Source organism: Eleutherodactylus coqui, chromosome 2 (assembly GCF_035609145.1).
Source record: "Eleutherodactylus coqui strain aEleCoq1 chromosome 2, aEleCoq1.hap1, whole genome shotgun sequence".
Lineage (NCBI taxonomy): Eukaryota > Metazoa > Chordata > Amphibia > Anura > Eleutherodactylidae > Eleutherodactylus > Eleutherodactylus coqui.
Genome location: NC_089838.1, coordinates 264,540,141 through 264,555,051, shown reverse-complemented (window position 1 = coordinate 264,555,051; position 14,911 = coordinate 264,540,141). Strand labels below are relative to the sequence as shown.

General features: G+C 44.1%; 1 protein-coding gene across 1 annotated transcript in view; it reads right to left on the bottom strand.

Moving 5' to 3' along the window:
• Nucleotides 1–14,911, bottom strand: part of MAP2K5 (mitogen-activated protein kinase kinase 5) — a 138,595-nt gene that overhangs the window by 15,051 nt on the left and 108,633 nt on the right. The window contains exons 18-19 of the mRNA XM_066592936.1: nucleotides 1,500–1,526; nucleotides 1,095–1,127 (exon numbers count right to left, since the gene is read on the bottom strand). Of these exons, the coding sequence (XP_066449033.1) occupies nucleotides 1,095–1,127; nucleotides 1,500–1,526 (60 nt within the window). The remainder of the gene's footprint in view (nucleotides 1–1,094; nucleotides 1,128–1,499; nucleotides 1,527–14,911) is intronic.

Below are 14,911 nucleotides of genomic sequence, written 5' to 3'. Positions count from 1 at the left end.
TCATTATTGTTGAAGGTATCTTTATTTTAAAGCTTGGCTAAAAGCTAATGCAAGGAAATCAGCAGCGATGACAGAAACAGCCCCACATGCTGCCCTTGTTACAGCCCCCACCGGGCACGTGCCTATATATCAGAGGTGTCCATACACTCCTTTGTAGAGACAAGACAGTATCAAGCATATGCCAATCACTAGGGCGGCATCACACTGCCATCTGATTGCTAACCATATAGATAATTACTGTGGCCCAATTATCAGTGAAACAAGTGCTGTAATTACAAGAGGGACAATTAGTGGGAGCCCTGATTAAGGGTTTCGATTCCCAGATTAACAGAACATGGTTCATCCAGCACAGTTAGGAAACAATACAACCCACAATCTGCTCCTGCACAAATTAAATGCAGAACAGACCAGATTTGTGGGCCAATTCCAGTCCACAATAAACGCAACATATGGGCTAGGAAATCTGAGCAATGTTTAGTAGACAGGGGCCAATATGGCCAATACATTGTACAAGATGCTAATAACCCTAACCTTTAAGCTACATTGCTTAGAGAGCAACGAGAGTTAGTGTAACCAACAGGTCCTAGAGCAGTGAACCGCGATGACGGCGGCAGCCGCCACCACCGTGCTGGACACCGATCTACATAATAAAAACTTGGGCGCAGAGATAAAACTATATACGTTCATGTCTCTATCTACATAAATATACAAATCTATTCCCTCCCGGACTAGAGTGACAGCTCCTAATCCCTATATGCGTCCTTTATTATGCTCCATTCAATTTTTGCTCCTTCCACATGGAGATCCTCTTCTCTATATAACTCCAGCAGGCAGGGCTGAGTCCCGATTAATATTCTCCAGCCCTGTCCATGGGGCCTGGTACAACAGATAGGATCAGTCTGCAGGGGGCTCTCAAAGAGATAGGGAGTAGGGGGGGTAGAGCATAGGCCAAGCCATGTTAAACAGCTCCAAGCCTTGCCAATGAACTCTCTCAGAGGGTGTCATCCATTGTGCTTCATTAGGAAACAAAATATAAGCTTTCCACTCCATTAGGAATGACTTTAGGAGCGAAAGCACATAAGTCTGAGACTCACCTCATCAACAATGCATTGCAATATCTGGAACGGCTGCGGAGAGAGAGAAGTATTAACCTATATGCAATATCTCTACAGTATAGTCATAAGAGACACAAAAAAACACCATTAATGCAATAAAAATAGCAAGATTAATCAACAGCAGAGAGCTCTTATAAAAACATTGATGCTGGAGCATTGCTATTATTTCTAATGGTACCTAATCTAATACAGGCAGTTAAATGTTTGCTTTTTCTTCAAAATGCAATTTGCAAAGTTTAAAACAAGGCAGTGGAGCATGCAGGAAGAATCAGCCATCAGGAAAAAAAAAAAAAAGGGAAAAGTGAATTTTTTTACAACCCCCCCACCCCTTTCAGATTTCCCTACCGCAACCCCCCCACCCCTGCCTGGACTCATAACACTCACCATTAAAGAGCCATGGTTTTTCTGAATCTAGGGAGGTAAAGAGATGAAAAATAGTATATAAAAACATAATAAATAAAAACGTACACAAAAGAGTGAAAGAATAGAAAAGCGAGAGCAGAGGGGAAAAAGGCAATATGTAATTAGCATGTCATAATCAAAACATCTCACTAGGACACATTATGATCACTGGGAGAAAATGATTGTCTTGCTGGTGGCAATTTGTGGGCATGTGTTAACACAATTTACATAATGAAAATACACAAGTGTTAATAGCTCTTCTCTCATTTATGGGTGAAAGTCGGCAGAATGCTAATTTACCACAAACACTTTTTAGTATCCTCCAGGTTATATTAGAAGAGGGAGGGGAAAAAAAAAAAACATAATCCATTTCAGAAGCAGAGCCGTTTCCGCTCCGTGTATAAATAATGTTTTATGCGGCTCCATCGTGAGCGCAGAGCTTAATGTGGCAATCATCGCTAATGTGAGGAAACTCGCTCTTTTTAAATTAAAAAACGATTTATTTAAAATTGAAATTAAATCATCGTCAGAAATTAGAATTTCTGGCCGCCTGCCAGGGCTGGCCTGGCGTGTCACCCCTGCCTAATTTCTGGCTGGGAGACACAAACTTTAATTATATCTCTGTAAATGGGACAGGGAGCTGGTATGTGGAGAGAAGGGCCGAAGCTGCCAGAGAAGACTGCTCTGTGCACAAGACAGAGCGGAAAGTAGGGAAGCAAGAGGTCCAGTGGGCAATGAGAAATCCGAGAAGTGTAAAAATGTGGTGGTGGGATAGTCCCAAGTAACCAATGGAATCACTTTGCTTCATTTTCTGATCGGCAAAGTTGGAATCTAACTATGGGCAACATTAAAATATTTAGCAGCTGATATAGGCGTTCTTTGAGCCGCTCAGTACAGAAGAAGAAGAGATTATTTCTACATCTTCTCTTAAGTATAATGGAGGGTGCCCTCCGGTTTCAGTACAAAATTCTATTCTGGGACTGGAGGGAAGGAGGAGTATATTAACTGCAGTTGTACCCCTTTGCCGTCCCTCCGATCTGCTGTTTCCGGGTCCTGTTTTCAACCATTCAAGATGGCCAACGCAATCTTCAGACTACCTGATATCCACAGTCCATTGTTAGTATAAGACTACCCAGTCCACTTATACCCACTCTCTGATTGGCTAGAGCTGCTCAAGTGAACAGCACTGGCCAATCAGAGTGTGTATTAGGTTGTTAGAATATTGTTGCAGCCATCTTGGATGGTCAAAACAGGGCCCGAAACCAGCAGAATGAGAGCACAATAGAGAGTAAAACTACAGATGTTGGTCTCTGGTTAGAATTTTGACACCAAACCGAAGGGTCGATTTACGAATGGAGCAGAACTGGTACTAGAAGGTACTTTTACACAGGCTTATTGCCCAAATAATCATTGGGAAAAGCAAATTTGGGTGATGGTCATCCCGTGCCACTGACAGAGCCCTGAGCGAGAAAAAAAAACGGTCACTTGTCTGAGTTGCTTAGTTTTTAGCTCATATAAAAGCCAAGCAACTATTGTCCCATGTAAACAGGCAGTCGTTGATTTGCAGTGAATGGAGGCAAGTGGCTAAGAGAGATCTTTGGCGCTCGCAGCCTCTATTCTCTGAACTATTGCTCCTGTGTAAAAGCAAAGGGAGCGATAGTTGGTGGGACGGCGTCCGGGCACTTATGCACCCAGCAGTCATCCTGTTTAAAGGTACTGTAAGGCCCCCTGTCCACGGCTGTGACAGAATATCGCTAGCGATATTCCGCCGCAGGGGAGGAGAGGGGTGAGCTGTCAGGTCTATGCGGTGAGCCTATCTGAGCAACGCTATGGGAAGCGTTCACTGAGTTACCCGCGGCCGGATTATCGCTGTGGATAACACAATGAACTATCAACCGTGGACAGGCAGCCTTATATGGCCAATAAGTTTATCACATGCAGTTCGGACAGATATTGTTAATTGGTATTTAAGTAGAAGAAATGTAATAGATCTTCCATTTTTTTGCATAATGAAGACTTTAATTAAGAAAATAACTTATAGAATATGTATAGAATTAATCATGTAACTGTAGTCCAGAGCTTTTTCTGAAAGAACTGGCCATAAACCCAACTCTTGGGTTTTGCTGAAAATCTTGGTGAACAACCCAATTGTCCCATTAGGTCTCCGACTGGTGACCAGGCAGGCTGTTTGGACATGGAAACACAAGGTTCAAAGTCAAAGCAAAATGACTGCGGACCTGAGATAATGTACACTTCGTGTTTAAATGCATCTATGTAGGTTACGTCATCCTTTTCAGCCAAGCAGCTATTTTTTACCTTCTTCATGTCCAACCAGATGTAGACATATCTCTAGCCCTATTTCCATGTCACCTTATCTTTTCTTCTTGTGATCTTTCTTCTTCCCACTGAGCTCTCTTATCTGTCTCTTCTATCTTGCTCATCAGATAATCTTCCATTCTCCCCCCTGACACAATGCACGCCAGCATTTTATTCAAATAATTCTTAAAAACAGCTTAAAAAGCCGTTTGGAATAACAGAGAGCATCTCCATCAATCAGTGCGGGGGAGGGCGAGGATTTCCGCTGGTAAGTGTATAAACAGCAGATCAGCTCTTCAGAAGCAGTCATAAAAAACTCCATTAACTTCTGACAAAGAATGCAAATTAATCACAACATGGGGCAGGGTTGGAATTAGTGTGTGTTCTGATCAGAGGCTATGCCTAGAGAGACCTCCCCAAAACCCCCACCAGGGTGAAAACGTACCCTTGAGGAGCCCTGGAGAAGATGTTGAGAAAACCCATATAAAGCCCATGCTAGGCCCCAGGGACCAATTCGCAATCCTGCAATGAAAGACCAGCCATGTTTTCCCAGAAAGAACCTCAACAATCTTCAGAGCAAATGGACCAAAAATTATGAGTATATCTAGCAAAGAGAAAATGCCCTTCATGCAAATCCTTGGTGAGCCCACACGTAACATTTATGGTGTAGTTCATCAACGGACATACAAAATTAGAAGTGGCGGAAACTGAACATAGAAGTTGGCAGACTGTACGAGCTACAGGGCTTCACAAGGGTTGAGAAAGGTTCAAAGAACATTGATGGCAATGACCCAAAAGTAACATTAAAGGCTGCCAACCAAAGTGTGAAATAAAACAGGTCCTTTGTAATATAATTATCTTTTAATTTACATCATAATTCACTTCTCTGAACGTTGGCAGCAATATAAATAATGAACGATTCGATTCTGGTTGCTCCAGGTATGTCCATGTTGTTAATATATTTACAGTAATGTACATTCTTATGTATAATACAGAGTATTATAGATGTAGATATATGACCGCCACTAGGCGAATATCTGGTCAATTTGTAAAATCATGTAGTATACAATATATATCGATCAGCCATAATACTAAAACAACTGACTGGCGCTCATTATCTCATGACGATGGCACAGGTCAAGGAGTGGGGTGTACAGTATTAGGCCGCTAATGAGCAGGCAGTTCTTAAAGATGCTGTATAGTACTGGAGGATTGAAAAATGGGTAAATGTAAGAATCTGATTGACTTTGACAATGACCAAATTGAAGTGGATAGAGGACTAAGTCAGAGCATTGTCAAAACGGCAGTGTTACGTGTGCTGCTGGGATCTGTAGGACTAAGGTTCCTAGCAGCACAGCTCCACAGGTGGTTGAGGGTTAATTGAGCTGGCTTGGTGTGGTATTCTCCAGCAGCCAATCCCCTTCAGCTTCAGACTGACAAGAGCTGGGTTTATATGTGCTGAAGGCTAGTCTTGTACTGTTTGGATGTATCTGTTTTGTTCCCACTCAGATCTGTGTTTTCAAGTAGGTCGGTTATGTCTCTCTGCTTCCCTAAAGACGGTTTGGACACCTGTAGTCCTAGTCTGCAGCACATGCCGCACCCTTTTCCCTTCCCCCCTCAAAGGTGCAGCCCCCAAATGTCTTGTGTCTCGCTCTGTGTGTCAGTTGGTGGATCCATGACACAGTTCCCTATGTCAACTCGTGGCTGACTGTCTATCCCCCCTGTAAGAGGACACAGACTTGCTGTGAGTTTCATCTGTGTTCATGTGAGCTCTGGGTAGAGTCTTTGTGGTTTGCACTATATGGTAGAGTCCGTGCCCTGGTTGTCTGTCCTGTTGCAGCTTGCTGTGTGAAGTGTGCTCTGTTCTGTCCTGTTGCAGCTTGCTGTGTGAAGTGTGCTCTGTTTTGTCCTGTTGCAGCTTGCTGTGTGAAGTGTGCTCTGTTTTGTCCTGTTGCAGCTTGCTGTGTGAAGTGTGCTCTGTTCTGTCCTGTTGCAGCTTGCTGTGCGAAGTGTGCCTGATGCTGCTGGACTCCTGGTTGGTGTAGGGACTACAGGTATAACCAGGAGCCATGAAGTGGCCCACTAGCTTCCACCTTTTGATCAAAATGTCAACTAATACATGGTATTTATATTCAGCTTTACTACCTGTTACTAGTGGCTGTATTTTGCCTGCTGTATGCTGTGTTTTCTGGCTCTGTGTGTCCTGTTGTTCTATCCGTCATGTGACATGTGTAAGTATCCTGTTCTGGTGCGTGGTTCCTAGGAGCAGCTAGGGTCCAGATCTGAAGACCGCTGGACCGCCCTTTATAAGGGCGATGTCCCCGCTTAGGTAGGGCCATGACATCCTCCCTGTAGCACAGGGCTAGTTGTATGAAACCTGTGTGTATCCGTTCTTTGGTCACGATTAGAGATGAGCGAGTGTACTCGCTAAGGCAAACTACTCGAGCGAGTAGTGCTTTATGCGAGTACCTGCCCGCTCGTCTCTAAAGATTCGGGTGCTGGCGGGGGAGAGCGGGGAGGAACGGGGTGGGGGAGAGCAGGGAGGAACGGGGTGGGGGAGAGCAGGGTGGAACGGGGTGGGGGAGAGCAGGGTGGAACGGGGTGGGGGAGAGCAGGGTGGAACGGGGTGGGGGAGAGCAGGGTGGAACGGGGTGGGGGAGAGCAGGGTGGAACGGGGTGGGGGAGAGCAGGGTGGAACGGGGTGGGGGAGAGCAGGGTGGAACGGGGTGGGGGAGAGCAGGGTGGAACGGGGTGGGGGAGAGCAGGGTGGAACGGGGTGGGGGAGAGCGGGTAGGAACTCTCTCACTCTCAACCTATGAACCGTGATTGGGTCATAAGTACCCAAGGTTCATTGATGCAGATAGGGAGCAAAGGACAGTTAATCAGGTCTAATAGCACAGAAGTAAGAGATACTGTAGCACAAATTGCTAAACATAAAAGGGGTTATTCGGGGCAATTGTATATTTTTACTCAAAAAACAGCTCAGTTGGAGTACCAAAATAAAAGAGGATATACTTGCCTTCAAAACTCCTCTTCGACTGGTCTTCACTTCAGGATGCAAGAGCAATGCAGCCTGACACCAATAAGTGAGACGGTGACCAGCTACAGCGGTGACATGGCCGTGGGGTCTTAACGTCATCGCTGCCTCCCTGCATCCGGAAGTGAAGTTTAGCAGGCACTAAGCACTGACTGAACATGATCGGCGGGGAAATGAGGACATCTTATGCGTTGGTGCAAGCCGTGCTGTTTTTTGGAAAAAAATTATTGTCCCTGAATAACACCTTTAAAGAGTACCTGCACTTTCACCTTTGGAGCGCTACTGCTCCATTAGCGATTTTCAGTTCTTTCCAGGTGCTGAAGACTGCCCCATTTAGCACTATGCAAACGCAATATAGTGCTATATAGGGTTGTCTTCAACTGCCGTAAGGAGACGAAAACGGCCAAAGGAGCAGGAGCGTTCTAAAGGTGAAAAGTGCAGATACTCTTTAAATGTTGGCTTTGACAGAAAGGTGTCAGAACATACGGAGTGCAAATAAAGAAGGTGTAAAAATACCTCTGCAGCGCCACCTATTGGGTGGCAGCATTCCTTCAAATCAATGTGACTTTCTAACAGGTCTTAACAATGATTTGAAATAGGAAACCAAGCCAGAATCCATACACAGACAACTGTTTCAAGGTGTTTGCCCATCATCAGTGTGCAGTAGGTTTCTAGCTTAGCTTGTGAGAGGCCTGGGTCAGGAGAGGTGTCGTGTCTCCTTAAGAAGAGTACCCAAAAAGTGTGTGAAGACACCTAGGAGGTGAGCGAGTCGGGTGATGGTACAGGCTCTCCCCAAGGAGAGCACCCAAAAGGGATGTGGGGACACCAAGAAGGTGAGTGAGGAGACTTATAAGGTCATGCGAGCTCCTGAGTATCACAGCTTGCTGCACATAGGGCTGTGTAGCCACAGACCAGTCGGAGTGCTCATGCTAACATCTGCCCACTGCGGATCGCACCTACGTTGGGCATATGAACATCAGAACTGAACCATGGAGCAATGAAAGAAGGGTCTGTGCATTGGTTACCCAGGGAAGAAATGGCATCAGGATGCCTTGAAGAAAGAAGGCAGATAGTATGTGAAGATTCTCTCGGCAATGCTCTGCTGAAAACATTGAGTTTTGTCTGATCCGTGAAGACCCCGCCTCACAACATACAGGACTTAAAGAAACTGCTGCTAATGTTTTGGTACCAGATACCACAAAACTCCTTAAGAGGTCTCGTGGAGCCCACCCCTCAACCGATCCAAGCTATTTTGATGGGGAGGAACTGAACAATATTAGGCAAGTAGTTTCAAAAGGAGTTGTGCCAAGTTATAAAGTTATTTGATACTCACAGGGGCGTCTGGTTGGTTTCCAAGTGAATACAGTGGCGGTTGTGCAGGTGTGCCACCACTCCATTCCCTCCAATGACAGTACTGGAGATTACCAAGTTCCTACATTTCAGTAATGTCCAGCACGGCCACTAAAGTGAATGGAGCAATAGTGCGACTGCGCAACCTCTGCTCCATTCATTCGGGGACCAACTGGACCCCCGTTCTCGGTTAGGTGGGGATGGCAGTAGTCGGACCCTCACCAATAATAAAGTTATCCTCTATCTTGTGGGTAAAGGATCACTTATAACTTGGCACAACACTTTTAATGTTCCTGAACGTAATTTACCATTTCCTGACACACAATCAAATTATGGTTCAATGTTGTAAGTTTCCATAATAGACCACGCCCCACCAATAGACATGCATGACCCTTTTACTGTACCTTCACATACCTCTGATTTTATATGGAAGCATGCAGCTTTTTTCAGCTAGATTCTCTATGAATTTGACAGAAGAACACTGAGGTCTGTTGCAACGTGTCCCTTCAGGAGCTAAGAATGTGTTTAGAAACACCCAAAGATACTTCAAAATGTTATTACATGGGGAATACTACTACATACTGATCGGTATGATGGAAAAGCTGACAGATCCTCATTAAAAGAAGTTTTCCAATGTTTAAAGATTATATGTAAAAAGTTCTATATGCAATATAATTTATCTCTCACTAATGTCTGTAGCTAAAATGCCTCTACGAGGCTCGGACTACACAGCGACCTTTGGTCGCACAACAGCACATCTAATGATTCCTTACTAAGTTAGGCCAGGCTCACACAGGCGGATTTGTATTATGGAATCCACGATCACTGTCCGTGCGGATGATCCACGGCAAAACACAGGCATTAAAAGGCATGCATTTTCGCTTTTTCGCTCACACCCGCGGATTCTGTGAGCAGATTGCGTATTCAATTGCGTATTCTGTGAGCAGAAGAAAAATCGCAGCATGCTCTATTTTGCAGCAGAATCCCCATGGACGGCCTCCATTGAGGTCAATGTAAGCCATCCAACATTGCACATGGGCTGCGGGTACCCGCGTCATCGCTAAGCGACAGTGTTTAGAAATACAAATAAACAAAAAAAAAACAAAAACTGATACTGCGCACCGGTGTAGTCACATGTCCATGCTCCTGATATACATGCATTGGGAGGCATACAATTTAGGTGTGGAGAAACTCAAAAGGCCAACTTTGGGAAACTTTGATGGCACATTAGAAATGTTACAATGCCTCAGCAGCAACACCTATCAGAAGTCAATGTCCTACAAGTCAATGTCCGAACTTTTGTCTCCATGAGGAGAAACGGTACCCCCTCCTGACTCATGTCATAAGGCTCATTTACACACACAGATAATCTTTTAAAAGACTGAAAGATCAGTGATCGATTTGTATAAAGTACTAATAGCCACTAATTGCTATTAGCACTTTATCAGCTTCATTTGCATGCAAATGAGCTTCTGGGAGCTGTTGCAGAACTCAGCAGGAGGTCTGAGCTCTGTAATTAGCTCCATTGTTAAGCCACAGGCTGCTAAGAAAAAAACATGTAACCTCTAGCTCTCCATGGAGAATTCAGCACCATATACAGGAGACAGCGTGCGGTCCTGCTCTTCAGCTGTTCTGCGGGTGAAGCTGACAACAGCTGATACGATGTTATCAGCTGTAATCAGCTCTCCCCGAGCAGAACACAGCATGCAGTCCTGCTTATCCTGCTTGATGGTTTTCAAGCAGAACTTAAAACGGTCGTTCGGCAGAAAACTGAAAGATGGGCACATTTAAATACAACAATTATTGCTCAAAAGATGGCTTTTGAGCAAATTTTGAGCAATAATCGTTGTGTCTCAATGGGCCTTTAGGCCTCTCAGCCAGTCAGCTAGAAACCTACTGTATACTGATAAAAGGTAAAACCCCCCTTGAAACAGTCGTCTGTCTGTTCATGGGGTATCTTTTCCTTCTGGAGAAGAGTCTGGTTTTAGCTGATATTCCAAGGCATGTTACGAGGTCAGTTGAAAGGTCAGGCACTGACTTATAGGATAGCTACTTTCTAATGGGTGGCATTATAAAGACATTGTAACATCTCCCATTTGCATACTTGATGTATATCTCCTGCTTGTGTTATGTTCTGTACCCCAAACACAATGTCCATCTCCCTCTTCTTGTAATACAGGAGGTCCCACGTGAAATCCCTCCCATCTCCACTGCTCCTTGGCTCATCCCCTTCCTTCTTATCTCTGGAGGAGCCATGTTTATCATGGTGGGCAACAGATGGAATATCTGGGAAGCAATTAAACTGCAGTGAAGAGCGGCGTCTCCGTAGCAGATCTGTCAGAAATTATAGCACTATCTTCAGGTCCTTTTAAATGAGAAGGACTGTCGGGCGCATCTATGGCCAACAGTTGTCCCAACGATAAATGCTCCTGTGCGTTCACACCAAAGAGCTCATCGCTCAGTGAATGTAGACGGAGCAGGCTGAAGATCATTCCGGCCCGTCCACCTCCATTCATAGTAAACAGGTCGTCGTTCATAGATTAACTACCACCTGTTCATACGGGCTGGTCGTTGTTTGATTTTTATGTCTGTCAAAACTAGACAAAGAAAGTATCATTCGTTGTTCAGTCGCGGGCAGCATTTACACTGAACGATTATCGTTCAGATACCTGCGATCCAGTGAGGATCCGAACGATTATCGTTCCGTTTAAAGGGCCCTTACTAACTGGAACTGCAGCTGTAAATAGAGGCAATGTCTGTAAGAGGGAAGAGAGACAAATCATGGGAACTGTAGCCCTTTACATTGATAATCCTGGCCAAAGCGAGTCCTGGCAGCATCAAAACAAAGGTGCAGAAAGGAGCTGGGCAAGACAATGAAAAAGTAACTCATCCGGATGTATTGTGGCATCACCTGGTGAGAACTTAGACATAGGTTTCTTCTGCATTGTTATAAACTGGAAACACCCCTTTAAATCTAAGATTTACACGGCCATATTTGTGTGGGCAATAGATATCAGGACAGTGCACATTATATTAATATCTTAACCCTAACAAAGTATTAACCAAGTACAATATAATCCCTAGTCAAATGGTTTATGGGGCATATGGGACCTGCACTCAGAGGTGCTCATCATCCGCCCCACTCCTGAGCATTTTATCATCAAGGAATGTTCAGAATCATTTTCTGACTGCCCCACATACACTATTCTACCAAAAGTATTGGACACCCCTATCAGTAGAATGGATTGAGTGTTATGAGCACATCACATGTGCTAAACCATGCTATATAAAATGCAGACCCTTGGAGGCGATAGTCTGGGACAGCAACTGCACGCTATTGGATATACGGGTAATACTGCTGCACACAAGCCAGCCATCATGAAACGCAATGCATCGCTCCGTCTACAATGGTGCAAGGAGAGTCGTCGTTCGACAATTCAGTAATGCAAGAATGTTCTATGAATGACAAATCATCCTTCTTAAAAATCAGATGGACGCACCAGGGTGTGGAGGACGCCTGGGGAAACACTTCGCTGTACTTTACAGTCAATACAAATACAATCAGGCAGAGGTTCTGTTATGGTATGGCGGTGTTTTACGTGCCATGGTCTCTGTCGTAGTAGCAGGTTGTAGTTGCAAGAACCATGAACACAGAGGTGTGCCTTGACACTTTAGACAATGTGCTGCTGACAATGTTGCAATACTCTGGGAATGGTCAGCAATTAGAGATGAGCGAACGTACTCGTTTAGGGCGATTTCACAATCGAGCGTCGCTTTTTTTTCGAGTAACTGACTACTCGGGCGAAAAGATTTGGGGGGCGCTGGGGGGGGGGCGGCGTGGTGGAGCGGGGGGTAGCAGTGGGGAACAAGGGGGAGCTCTCTCCCCCCCCCACTCCCCTCTTTAACCCCCCGCTCACCCCAGGCGCCCCCCGAATCTTTTCGCCCGAGTAGTCAGTTACTCAAAAAAAAAAAGCGACACTCGATTGCGAAATCGCCCTAAACTAGTACGTTCGCTCATCTCTATCAGCAATACTTCCAACAAGGTAACTCCCATTGTCACAAATCCAATGCGGTTTTGAGGATATGGACTGGCTGCACAGAGTTCTGACTTGAACCCTATTGAGCATCTTTGTGATGAACTGGAACGTCGGGTCAAGAAATATGAGCAACGTCCATCTGTTTGTAGAGAACTTGCCAGATGTTTGCAGGACGAATGGAGGGAAATACCAGCTGAAGTGTACGATTATGAGATGTTACTAGAAAGTATGCCATGAAGAGTATCCAAAGTCATTAGGGCCAAAGGAGACCCTGGAAAGTATTAAAATATGGACATAAAAACTATTTGTGATTCTTGCTCAGCTGTCCAATTACTGTTGGTAGGATAGTGTATTTGTGCTTGCTGACGGCAGAGCACCCCTCAATTCCCTATTTATATACAGTACTATCCATTAGTGGACAAGGTCATAATCGCCATAAGATCACCAGGTTATAGCAGCATGATATTTAACAGGTAAAATCTACTATGCAAAATGCGGCAAAAAATTAGAGAAGCTAAAGGCATTTTAGACATATTTTATACCTTCTTGGGGACAATATTTGCACATGAAGTGGCAAAAGAAAGACAAAATGGTCTAGTAAGTTGAGCAGAGTTTAGCCTGCCTCATTTTTGTGCTAAATCTCTCCCAACGTATTTGGGGAAAAAAACTTTTGATTGCTGTAAAACTTCAAATTACTTTTTTTTGGCCTCCACTTGATTACTTTCCGTCCTTTGCCATCTCTAAGATTTCATCAATGAGTAACTCCAGCCTATATGCCGCTGCTGCAGCAGTCGGAGCATGGTTATTCCTGATGCCTGAATAACCTTACAATCAGTGTTTGGAAACCGAGAGGCGCGCAATAAATACACTTTACGGGAGGCTTGTAGATGCATCCAATTTGTTATTTGTACTCTGCCACTGAGGGCGCCTGGCACACACGGGCATCGAGAACCTGATCTCACAGCTCTGGCCTGAGGACGTGCAGCAGAATCTCATTCAGCCTGCAGGTGAAAGCTCTGTTACTCCATATGGAGTCAGGAAAATTAACAACGCAGAGAAGACTGAGGCAGCAGCAGGGGGCAGGTGGAAAGAGGAGGGGGCACCATTCTTTTTTGAAAAGGGGATAGGAAAAAAATGAAAAAAGAAAAATGAAATTTGGAGATGAAAGGATGGAAGTAATGAATTAATGGGGTGTGAAAACACAGGCAGCTCGGCTGTAACAGACAATATCCACTCACATATCTGATCAGCTCCTCTCTGGGGCATATTCATTTCATTTACTGGACGATTTCTACGACTGGAGCCAAAACGCGGCTCTTATTCTTAGAGAAACACTTCCGTGATGTTCTTTAAATAACAATAGGCTCCTTATATAGGTCATTCACTGCACTCATATCTTTGTACTATGAAACCAGCAAATGACTCAATGGAGTTTACTTGCTAACACTGACATTTACAGCACAGTCATGTTGAGGTACAAAATGGGATAAAACAGTATCTAATGTGCAACGTACACAAAAAGTAATGTGAATGCTTGCAAGGACCGGTAATTAACCTTTCGACGAAAACTAAGAACCTAGACTGCAGAGTAGAGGAAAAGTTGGCAGTTGCCGTTTTTCAATACAATGTTATGGGACTTCATCAGGGACGGATTCTTTACTAAAAACTGCATAGAATCTAATTTTTTGGGTCCTGTCAAAATTCCTGATGGACCGATATACAATATTAAACTAGTTTGCATTAATACTGCAATCTGCTTTCAGTCTGTTACATTAGACTTTAATGGGAAAAACACATCCGCAACCACTAACAGTGGGCTCCCATCTATCAGTTGTGTCCGGCCAGAGTTTTCACGTTGTAGGTGGACACAAGTGATGATGTTTAATTGCATTTTTTGCACAGGTCTGGTGCCCAGAGTCATGCAAAGTGTTTCTTTACAGCATCAAAACTGATGTGCCAGGTGCCTTTAACAGTCCCATAAGAAGCTACAGGGTCGGTCCTAACATCAGTTTTCCTCCAGCATCTCATTACAATGCCGGAGTGGGGAAAAAAAACCCAAAACAGGAAGGCTGTATATAAGCAACCTGGCCTTAGTGTGAAACAGATGAAAAACATTATAAAGTTTTCAAAGTACTTATCTTAGCTGTAACGCCACTCTACTCAATCCTACGATAGCTGATGGGATGTCCCTGTGGATCACATGTCAAGTAACAGTGGGGGTCAATTGCCACCCATCAGTCATGTCACCATGCAAGCATTTAGCTGCTTGATCCAAAGGTTACTTAAACTTGTCCTGTGTTCTTTGTCATATTGTAAAAAAATGTCAAATAGGCTTAAGTTATCAATTTGGATTCAAGGATACATTATTTTATCCTTCTATTCTTGAAAATCAAGGAGAAAACCCGAGCTTGTGCAGCTGCATAGGTAGAATAAAACACTAAATTAGAAAAAAAAACAACAATTATGGACTTTTAAAACAAACACTATCCCAACAAAAGTAACACCTCAGAAAGAATCAAAAGTTTTTAATTACGTATGTTAAATACTTATTGTGGCCTCCTTTGGCCCTAATGATATTGGATACTCTCTGCGGCATACTCAACTTTCCAATGATAATGCTTCATGCACCACTATACACAGGTCGATACATTTTG